Raw genomic sequence first — 11,004 nt, 5'->3', positions numbered from 1 at the left:
AATCGAGGAAAGGAGAAGAGGGAAGGAAAGCTGGAAGTTGAGAGAATACCCTTTTCTGGAATAATGTTGGCAATGCCTTAGGAATTGAGGAATGTAATCAACCTAGCCTTTGTCACCTGGAGTCTAAAACATGACAAAAATATAACTTCAGACATTTAGTTAAGGGATAACAAATGTGTACAGATCATAACAAATTGTTACAAAGCTATTTGTTTTAATGTATGTTCTAAGGTTCAGATAAGATATTCTCTAGTTTCTTTTATATTTGGACATAAAAATACAACCCCCACAGTCTATTAAAATCAAGGAATATCTTCTCCTTTAGAAACTTTGTTAAAAACTTTGACTAAACAACACTTTTCAAACAAGGCTTTGGTAGAAAAGCACAAATAAACTTGTTTGTTTTTTGAAAGACAATTAATTAAAGAAAATGTACAATGAGAAATGATTCTTACGGCATCTGTTTATTAGTGTGTTCCATTATAATATCTACCTAGTAATGCATTTCATGGCTTTTTTTTTTGCATATTTCATGACAATGATCTCTATGTGTCTTTATTTTCTTTTATTTTACTTTTGGGTAGGCATCCATATTTTTTATTATGCATGATTTACTTTTTGGGGGCATCCATAATTTTTAACATGCATGATATTACAGTTTGAAATCCAAAGGAGAAAAACAACAACAAAATACAATAAAGGCTTCATTCTTTGTCTTCTATTTAAACCATGCTCTGTATCTTACTTTAAGTTGTGTACTTTATGTATACATAGATTGCAAATTTATGTGTAGGTTTTACGTATAAATGAATATATTACTTTAAAGTAGTCATCATGGGCAAAGTATCTACTTTTTCAAATAACCACACAATTATCTAAATAATTTTGGATAATCCTCTTTCGGAATTGTCTGAATTTTTTTTATGTACTCTGTCTATATATTTTCTATATTATTTGATTTTGCCATTTCTTGTTTTGTAGAATTAAAATGTATACGTATTGCACTGATTGAATACTTTCCATTTCACAGAATGAATGATTTTTACCTCTTCTCCAAATTAAATTCACTCATATATAATGCAAATGTAATACTATTAACACTAAATTTGAAGATTATCCCACAGGCTTTCCAGAAAAACAAGCAAACCAACAAAAGTCCACAATCTCCTACAAGTATCTGAATGATTTATTTCTGTTTATTTCATTATAAATGCTTGAATAATAGCGTATTAGCAAACAAAACAAAACGGTAATCTCTTAAAATCACACATCAGAGCCAGGATTTGTAAAAACTTAGTTGCCACTTTAGTTAATCTACAAATATTTTTTGGCTAAATTATACCAAAAATAATTGGTGTTAAGATTGTAACTTAGGAAAAATATGAGTTTAAAAAAAGGCTTAAAGTATTTCTAAAAAATCTATAGTCTAATGTTTTCAAGTCTTAAAATACAGAAATGGTTAAATTTAACTTTTTTGTCTGTTTCCAATTAACTCATTACATTACAGTAGAATAATAGGTAGAAGTGAGTTTTTTTAACCTGAACAGAGGAATGGGGGATAGTTTTAGAAATCATGTTTCCATTTATCAGTTTTGAGTTACAGGCTGTCTGCATCTGCAAGACCTGATTTTGCTGTCTGTCCTACTATTCTTGATTTTTTTCTTTACTCCAAATAAGAAAGGCACTAGGAGATTCTTAAAGATCGTTTTCTTTGCTGCTATCCCTAGGCAAGAAGGAGGAATTAGCCTTGTAACTAGATCCTTTTAGTCTCTGCATTTAATTTTAAGCAAGAAACCTGGAGACTAAAGTTGTAAGACTGACCTAGAACAGGAGAGGGCAGTATTTACTCATGACTGAACTCTGGGCGCAGAAAGTTTTACGTTTGGAGGGATTCCTGTGGCAGAAATGTATGACATATGCCCTATATTTGCATTGTTTGGCTTGAATTCTTATTTTCTAAGTTGGTTCCCTTAAAGGGGAAAAATATCGATCTGAATCCTAATAACGTATTTTTTCTTTTTGCCACCACAAAAATTAACTGCGGTGAAGAGTGGCTGAGTTGACGTGGACATTTTTAAAAACTTAAGTTTAAATATTATTTTATTTATTTCTGCTTTCTCGTATCTATTTCTCCCGGACTGAAAAATAAAACTTTATTAGGATTCCTTTGGCTAAAAAATGTAGAGGTAGAAATACTCCATCAGGGATCAAAATTCCAAACTAACTTTGCAACAGGAAAAGATCTCCCTCTTTTCAAAGGGCTGCCATTATTATTGTTGTTGAAGCCCTAAGGTTTGGGCTACTGGCACCTGGAATCCAGTTGGGAAGGAAAACAAAACAAACAGAGTTCCCCTGGCCTTCCCTACAGGAGGAAATCCAAAGTGCGGTTGGTAACCAGGCCTCCAGCCCCTAGTCACCTGGAAGGTGGGGGGAGAGGGGCAAGTGAGTGAAGATTTAGAGTTTAGCTCGCCTGGACAGCAGGGAGCCCACGACGTAGAAAGACGAGGAAAGGGGAAGATTTGGTTTGGATTCTGTGGGATCACATTGTACGGCAGCTCTCGCCCTCACATAGAGAGAAGGGGCAGGAAATGGTTAAAGCAAATCTGCACTGTGCATTCCCAGACAGGCTTTGCTTAATCCTTCCTCCCTGCTTTAACAGACCCTCACCCCCCGCCTTTCTTTTATTTCTCCGGACCCCCTTACCCCTGAGTTATTACTAGCATAACAACCTAACGGTCTTCCCCCAGACCCTGCCACTAAAGTTATTTATCTGAAAACCTGACCCCACCCCCATCTATTCTGCGGCAGCCTTTTGCTGTTATTGCTCTGACGCCGGCCAAGATTTGGCCGAAAAGGGGGAAAAAAAAAAAAAAAACCCACCCCCCTTCCCAGCGCCTCCGCCTCGCAGGGCTCCCACACCAGACCGCCTACAGCCCTCCGGGAGGCTGAGGTGATTAGCATCCCGAGAAGCCAGTCGGAGGCCAGGCTAGGCGGAGGGCGCTGGCGGCAGGAGTGCCGGGCGGGGCTGCTTCAGCTCCCGCCCAATGGGGCTGCGGCGAGGGAGGGGCAGAAGGTGACAGGACCGGGAGCCAGGGGGAGTCCGGGGGAACTAAAGTGCGGGGATCAATGAGTGGCGAGCAAAGTTTCTGAGCGCTGCTCCAGCTCGCAGTCTTCCCTCCCCCTCTGTTTGTGTTTCGGCGACGCGCTGTGTGTGTGTGTGTGCGTGTGTGTGTGCGCGCGCGCGTGTGTGCGCGTGTGTGTGTGCTGGAAGTACGGCGGGGAAGGGGCGGGGAGAGTGTGAGGGACCGGGCGGGAGGTGGAGAGGGGCTCGCGGAGTCCTAGCTCCGCCGCGGTCCAACCTTCGGTCCCGGCCCGCGAGAGGTAGAGCGCTGACAGGCGCCGTCCGGAGCTGCGGAGGGCGCCACCACAGCCCAGCGCCGACTTGGCCGCCTCCACCGCCGACGGTGAAGGAGAGAGAGGCACCAACCACCCCCGCCCCAAACAAAAAGCCTTGTGGATTACAAAGTGAAACTGACACGGGACAATAAAAGCAGAGATAGCGAGGGCAGGGGCGAGGCGCGCTCGAGTGGGCTTCTGACTGGGGCCGCCGGAGAACGACCCCCCTGGCATGGTGAGGGGAGGGCGACTCGGGGACCGCATGCTGCTTCTGCCCAACCCCTGCGAGGCCGACAAGAAAGGGGGAACTGCGCTCGATCTGGATGTACAAATAATGGGTCGGCAGGCGCCCCGGCAGAGGTGAAAAATGCCGAGGAGCCCTGGCTGTTGTTTGTGCCGGACTTCGGGCTTGAAGCCGCAACAGGGGCGGCGGCGGCGGCGGCGGCTGCTAGAGGGGAAGGGGCAGAGCTGAGCGCTCCCGGGTACCGGAGCCAGGGCGCGAACGCTAGCGCCTGGAACGCAGTTCCCGAACTGCCCGGGCGCAGACGCCGCCGCCTGGGCCTCAGCGGCCACTGCCGGAGCCCTGTTGGAGGGGCGTTGCAGCCTAGATTTTGAGGAGTGGGGACTCCAGGAATTCCATCGCCTCCAGCTTTTGGGAAAGGAATTCGATTCTCCCGGTTCCCCAACACCGCTGCGCAGTTGTGCTTGGACGTTTGTTCCTCCCTCTTCACGTTCTTCGCGGCGGGTAAGTTCTAAAGTTTCTGAAGACAGTTCTTTGCAATGATTCCTCATATACCTTAAATACAGGCAACTTCTCCCAACTCTCATCCATCCAGGTGAAAACGCTCAGACTATCTGGATTCAAAAACAAAGTAAAAGGGGGAATATATAAGAGGTTTGAGAAACTTTTCTGGGAACCCAGTTCACAGGAGTGTCCCGCGGAATGCCCTGCCGCTTTTCACCACAGCATCTCTCTTGCACTCCGCGTCCAACTAGCTACCTAGAGTCTTTTGCTGATGCTACTTGCTTTTGCTGGATTGGAGGGTCTTTGAAATAGCAGAGGTCTCAGACCAAGCCGTCGGTTGAATCTTTGCTGGCGCTCCTCAATCCCTGTAAATATAATTGGTTTGTTTCACCCCTTCCTTCTCTTTATCACATCGTTTTAGGGAGCCAGGACCATGGACTTAGCACCAGACAGGGCTACTGGCCGCCCGTGGCTCCCGTTGCACGCTCTATCAGTATCTCAGCTCCTTCGAGTGTTTTGGCTGCTGTCATTGCTTCCGGGGCAGGCCTGGGTCCACGGGGCCGAGCAGCGCCAGGTGTTCCAAGTGCTGGAAGAGCAACCTCCAGGCACTCTGGTAGGCACCATCCAGACGCGCCCCGGCTTCACCTACAGGCTCAGCGAAAGCCACGCCCTGTTTGCCATAAACAGTACCACCGGAGCCCTGTACACCACCGCCACCATCGACCGCGAGAGCCTGCCCAGCGACGTGATCAACCTGGTGGTCCTTTCCAGCGCGCCCACCTACCCCACCGAAGTGCGAGTGCTGGTGCGGGACCTCAATGACAACGCCCCCGTTTTCCCGGACCCCTCTATCGTGGTCACCTTTAAGGAAGACAGTAGCAGCGGGCGCCAAGTCATCTTAGACACCGCCACCGACTCGGACATCGGCTCAAACGGTGTGGACCACCGCTCCTACCGCATCATCCGCGGCAACGAGGCGGGCCGCTTCCGTCTGGACATCACCCTGAACCCGAGCGGCGAGGGAGCGTTCCTGCATCTGGTGTCCAAGGGCGGGCTGGACCGCGAGGTCACGCCGCAGTACCAGCTCCTGGTTGAGGTGGAGGACAAGGGTGAGCCGAAGCGGCGGGGCTACCTTCAGGTAAACGTGACTGTGCAAGACATTAATGACAATCCCCCGGTTTTTGGCAGTTCTCACTACCAGGCGGGGGTGCCTGAGGACGCGGTTGTGGGCTCCAGCGTCCTCCAGGTGGCGGCGGCGGACGCGGATGAGGGCACCAACGCGGACATCCGCTATCGGCTGCAGGACGAGGGGACCCCCTTCCAAATGGACCCCGAGACGGGGCTTATCACGGTGCGGGAGCCCCTGGACTTCGAAGCCCGGCGCCAGTACTCGCTTACGGTGCAGGCGATGGACAGAGGCGTGCCTTCCCTCACTGGGCGCGCCGAGGCGCTGATTCAGCTGCTGGACGTGAATGACAATGACCCGGTAGTGAAGTTCCGCTACTTCCCGGCCACCTCGCGCTACGCCTCGGTCGATGAGAACGCTCAAGTGGGCACCGTGGTGGCTCTGCTCACCGTGACAGACGCAGATTCTCCCGCGGCCAACGGAAATATCTCCGTGCAAATTCTCGGGGGCAATGAGCAGCGCCACTTCGAAGTGCAAAGCAGCAAAGTGCCGAACCTGAGCCTAATAAAGGTGGCCAGCGCCTTGGACCGCGAGCGCATCCCTTCCTACAACCTCACAGTTTCCGTCTCTGATAACTACGGGGCGCCCCCTGCCGCAGCAGTTCAGGCGCGCTCTTCTGTGGCAAGCCTCGTGATTTTTGTCAATGACATCAATGACCATCCTCCTGTCTTTTCACAGCAAGTGTACAGAGTGAACCTGAGCGAGGAGGCGCCTCCAGGAAGCTATGTGAGTGGGGTATCTGCCACTGATGGCGACTCTGGTCTCAATGCTAATCTGCGTTACAGCATCGTCTCTGGCAATGGACTGGGATGGTTCCATATCAGTGAACATAGCGGCCTGGTGACCACTGGGGCTGCTGGGGGCCTGGACCGTGAACTTGCTTCCCAGATTGTACTGAATATAAGTGCCCGGGACCAGGGAGTTCACCCCAAGGTGTCCTATGCCCAGCTTGTAGTAACTCTCCTAGATGTGAATGATGAAAAGCCAGTATTTAGCCAGCCAGAAGGGTATGATGTGTCTGTGGTTGAGAATGCCCCAACAGGGACAGAACTGCTGGTGCTCAGGGCAATTGACGGGGACCTGGGTGACAATGGAACAGTGCGCTTCTCCTTACAAGAGGCAGAGACTGACCGGAGGTCCTTCCGTCTAGATCCAGTGTCTGGGAGGCTGAGTACTATCTCCTCCGTGGACAGAGAAGATCAAGCCTTCTACTCCCTGTTGGTTCTGGCCACAGATATGGGCTCCCCTCCCCAGTCATCAATGGCTCGCATAAATGTGAGTCTTCTGGATATAAATGATAACAGCCCTGTGTTCTACCCGGTCCAATACTTTGCTCATATTAAGGAGAATGAGCCTGGAGGTAGCTACATCACCACTGTGTCTGCCACTGACCCAGACTTGGGTACCAATGGTACTGTTAAATATAGTATATCTGCTGGGGACAGGTCTCGGTTTCAGGTCAATGCTCAGAGTGGGGTTATTTCTACAAGAATGGCCCTAGACAGAGAAGAAAAAACAGCTTATCAGTTGCAAATAGTAGCTACTGATGGTGGCAACTTACAGTCTCCCAACCAGGCAATAGTAACCATCACTGTACTGGACACTCAAGACAACCCACCTGTATTCAGTCAGGTTGCCTACAGCTTTGTGGTTTTTGAGAACGTGGCTCTGGGATATCATGTGGGTAGTGTGTCTGCATCCACCATGGATCTCAATTCCAACATCACTTATCTCATTACTACTGGGGATCAGAAAGGTATGTTTGCTATTAACCAGGTCACTGGGCAGCTTACCACAGCAAATGTGATTGATAGAGAAGAGCAATCCTTTTATCAGCTGAAAGTAGTGGCCAGTGGGGGCACAGTGACTGGAGACACTATGGTTAACATAACAGTTAAGGATTTGAATGACAACTCTCCCCATTTCCTTCAGGCAATAGAGAGTGTAAATGTGGTGGAGAATTGGCAGGCAGGTCATAGCATTTTCCAGGCCAAAGCTGTGGATCCTGATGAAGGTGTCAATGGCATGGTACTCTATAGTCTGAAGCAAAATCCCAAGAACCTGTTTGCTATCAATGAAAAGAATGGCACTATTAGTCTGCTTGGGCCCCTGGATGTTCATGCTGGCTCCTACCAAATAGAGATCTTGGCATCTGATATGGGTGTCCCACAACTCTCCTCTAGTGTCATCCTAACAGTTTATGTCCATGATGTAAATGACAATTCACCAGTGTTTGACCAACTTTCTTATGAGGTCACCCTTTCTGAGTCAGAACCTGTGAATTCTCGATTCTTTAAAGTACAAGCTTCTGATAAGGATTCAGGAGCAAATGGTGAAATTGCGTACACCATTGCTGAAGGAAATACAGGGGATGCTTTTGGCATATTCCCAGATGGTCAATTGTATATAAAAAGTGAACTGGACCGTGAACTTCAAGACAGATATGTTTTAATGGTTGTTGCTTGTGACAGAGCTGTGGAACCCCTTAGTGCTACTGTGAATGTTACTGTAATTTTAGAAGATGTAAATGATAACAGACCTCTTTTTAACAGTACCAATTACACATTTTACTTTGAAGAAGAGCAAAGGGCTGGGTCATTTGTGGGCAAAGTAAGTGCTGTAGATAAAGACTTTGGGCCAAATGGAGAAGTAAGATATTCTTTTGAAATGGTGCAGCCAGATTTTGAGTTGCATGCTATCAGTGGGGAAATTACAAATACTCATCAGTTTGACAGGGAGTCTCTTATGAGGCGGAGAGGGACTGCAGTGTTTACCTTTACAGTCATAGCAACAGATCAGGGGCTCCCTCAGCCTCTCAAGGATCAGGCCACTGTACATGTTTACATGAAGGATATAAATGATAATGCTCCCAAATTTTTAAAAGACTTTTACCAAGCTACAATATCAGAGTCAGCAGCCAATCTGACACAAGTTTTAAGAGTATCTGCCTCAGATGTTGATGAAGGTAATAATGGACTTATTCACTATTCTATAATAAAAGGAAATGAAGAAAGACAGTTTGCTATCGACAGTACCTCTGGTCAGGTAGCACTAATTGGCAAACTAGACTATGAAGCAACACCTGCCTATTCCCTCATAATTGAAGCAGTGGATTCAGGGACAATCTCCCTCAATTCAACGTGTACTTTAAATATTGATATTTTAGATGAAAATGACAATACCCCTTCTTTCCCTAAGACAATACTCTTTGTTGATGTTTTGGAAAACATGAGAATTGGTGAACTCGTGTCCTCTGTTACTGCAACTGATTCCGATTCAGGTGACAATGCTGATTTACATTACAGTATTACTGGGACTAACAACCATGGAACTTTTAGCATTAGCCCAAACACTGGGAGTATTTTTCTTGCCAAAAAATTGGACTTTGAAACACAGTCTTTGTATAAATTAAATATAACAGCAAAAGACCAAGGAAGACCTCCTCGTTCATCTACAATGTCAGTGGTTATTCACGTGAGGGACTTTAATGACAATCCTCCTAGCTTTCCTCCTGGAGATATTTTCAAGTCTATTGTTGAGAACATTCCCATTGGTACATCTGTCATTTCAGTGACTGCACATGACCCTGATGCAGACATTAATGGGCAACTATCCTACACAATCATTCAACAGATGCCAAGAGGCAACCACTTTACCATAGATGAAGTCAAAGGGACCATATATACTAATGCTGAAATAGATCGGGAATTTGCTAATCTCTTTGAGTTAACTGTAAAAGCCAATGATCAAGCTGTGCCAATAGAAACTAGACGATATGCCTTGAAGAATGTGACCATTTTGGTTACAGACCTCAATGACAATGTCCCAATGTTTATATCACAAAACGCCCTTGCTGCAGACCCTTCAGCTGTGATTGGTTCTGTTCTGACAACAATTATGGCTGCTGACCCAGATGAAGGTGCTAATGGAGAAGTAGAGTATGAGATCATCAATGGGGACACAGACACCTTCATTGTTGATCGTTATAGTGGAGACTTGAGAGTGGCTTCAGCGCTGGTGCCTTCACAGTTGATCTACAATCTCATAGTTTCGGCAACAGACCTTGGGCCTGAAAGGAGGAGATCAACCACTGAACTGACCATCATTCTTCAGGGCCTTGATGGACCTGTTTTTACTCAACCCAAATATATAACTATTTTGAAGGAAGGAGAACCTATTGGCACGAATGTGATATCAATAGAAGCAGCTAGCCCCAGAGGATCTGAGGCCCCAGTGGAATATTATATCGTTTCAGTTCGTTGTGAAGAAAAAACTGTTGGACGCCTCTTTACTATTGGACGACATACTGGTATAATTCAGACTGCAGCCATTCTGGACCGGGAGCAAGGAGCATGTCTTTACCTGGTGGATGTTTATGCCATAGAAAAATCAACTGCTTTTCCCAGAACACAGAGAGCAGAGGTAATGATTTTGTAGTCATTTATTATTTGTTGATGTGCTTTTTAGAAAGGTCATCCTCTTTATAGTTACTCTCTATAACTGTTTGCCTTCATTGTTTATTGTTGAATTTATGAACAGAAACACCTAAAACTGTTCTGTCACAAAGACTAACAGAGAATTACATAAAATTTAGTTTTAATCTTGGTTGCAACTAAACAATTAACTTTCTTTTCACTTTACCACATAGCAATCAAATGTATAAGGCTAAGGAGAAATCTTTAGCCATTCCAGAGTGGAAAAAATTCATTTATCTAAGCTAAATTGCTGAGGTCATCTAAATACCACTCAGTAAGGAAGTCTACTAGAAGATGGGCACTTTCAGAATTAAGAAGACCTATTCCAAAATGAAGAGCTTTGGTAGAAATTAGCATTGTACCATAGCTCTTCAGCAAGGGTGACATGGAAGACGGGCTGACAGTGTACACCAGGACAGTATTAACTTTCACATCCTCAGCAGTTTTAGCAGTTTCTTTATAGACAGTGACTAATTTTAATATGCTGAGCCAAGGTTTGGAAGATTCCTGATTTTGTCTGCCCTAGCATTTTAGACACTGTCTTCTGACTTAGGATAATCCTTCATTTTCCCTCTTAAATTAAGAGCATGTGATATGCTGTGAATGATCAGAGACTAGGGGCTGTTTCTTGACAATACTGAGTTCAATGCTATGGGATAGAGACATGTTGTTCTGTATGTTGGTGGGTAAGAAATTAGGGTTTCATAGCATAAGCCAAAAGAATTCCAAGCTCACCCTTCCCTGGATTGTATTTTAGGCTGCTACCTCCTTGTATCATTGATTTGCTCTTAAACTGAACTACTTTCAATGTTATTTTGATAATCAACTAGAAATGATATAGCTGTACTCCAGAAAACTCTGATTTGCTGTTTCTAAGTTCATTCTTTCCCTTCCCAGGCTCCTCAAAGACATTCTAGTGTCACTCAGCCAAAAACACAAACATCAAATGTGGTTTGTGATACTTGGCAGTGACCCAGACACAACACACTAGTGAAATTGAGGCTCATGTGCTTGTTTTCTTGCTTCATTTTTTTGGGGGTGTGGGGACGAGGTGGGTGTTTTTCTTTATATTAAATGCTAATTTATTATTATTATATATTTTTGTATTCTCTGTGATTTTTTTCATAATAGTTGGTTATATCTATCTATGGATGGGGCAGAGTATTCATGACCATATTAATTAGAGATATAATTCTTTGTAG

General features: G+C 45.6%; 1 protein-coding gene across 2 annotated transcripts in view; it reads left to right on the top strand.

The window, feature by feature from the left end:
- Window positions 1-3,106: 3,106 nt before the first annotated feature.
- The window catches only part of FAT4 (FAT atypical cadherin 4), a 178,510-nt gene continuing 170,612 nt past the window's right edge, over window positions 3,107-11,004 (top strand). For both annotated transcript variants that reach the window (XM_064383905.1, XM_012473052.3), the window contains exons 1-2: window positions 3,107-4,141; window positions 4,563-9,749. In XM_064383905.1, coding sequence (XP_064239975.1) covers window positions 4,575-9,749 — 5,175 coding nt within the window. In that variant the 5' untranslated portion in view covers window positions 3,107-4,141; window positions 4,563-4,574. The remainder of the gene's footprint in view (window positions 4,142-4,562; window positions 9,750-11,004) is intronic.

Source organism: Aotus nancymaae, unplaced genomic scaffold, assembly GCF_030222135.1.
Source record: "Aotus nancymaae isolate 86718 unplaced genomic scaffold, 86718_ANA_hifiasm-v0.15.2.pri h1tg000033l, whole genome shotgun sequence".
Lineage (NCBI taxonomy): Eukaryota > Metazoa > Chordata > Mammalia > Primates > Aotidae > Aotus > Aotus nancymaae.
Note: the sequence above shows the minus strand (reverse complement) of the source record. Positions and strands in the feature narration are given on the sequence as shown.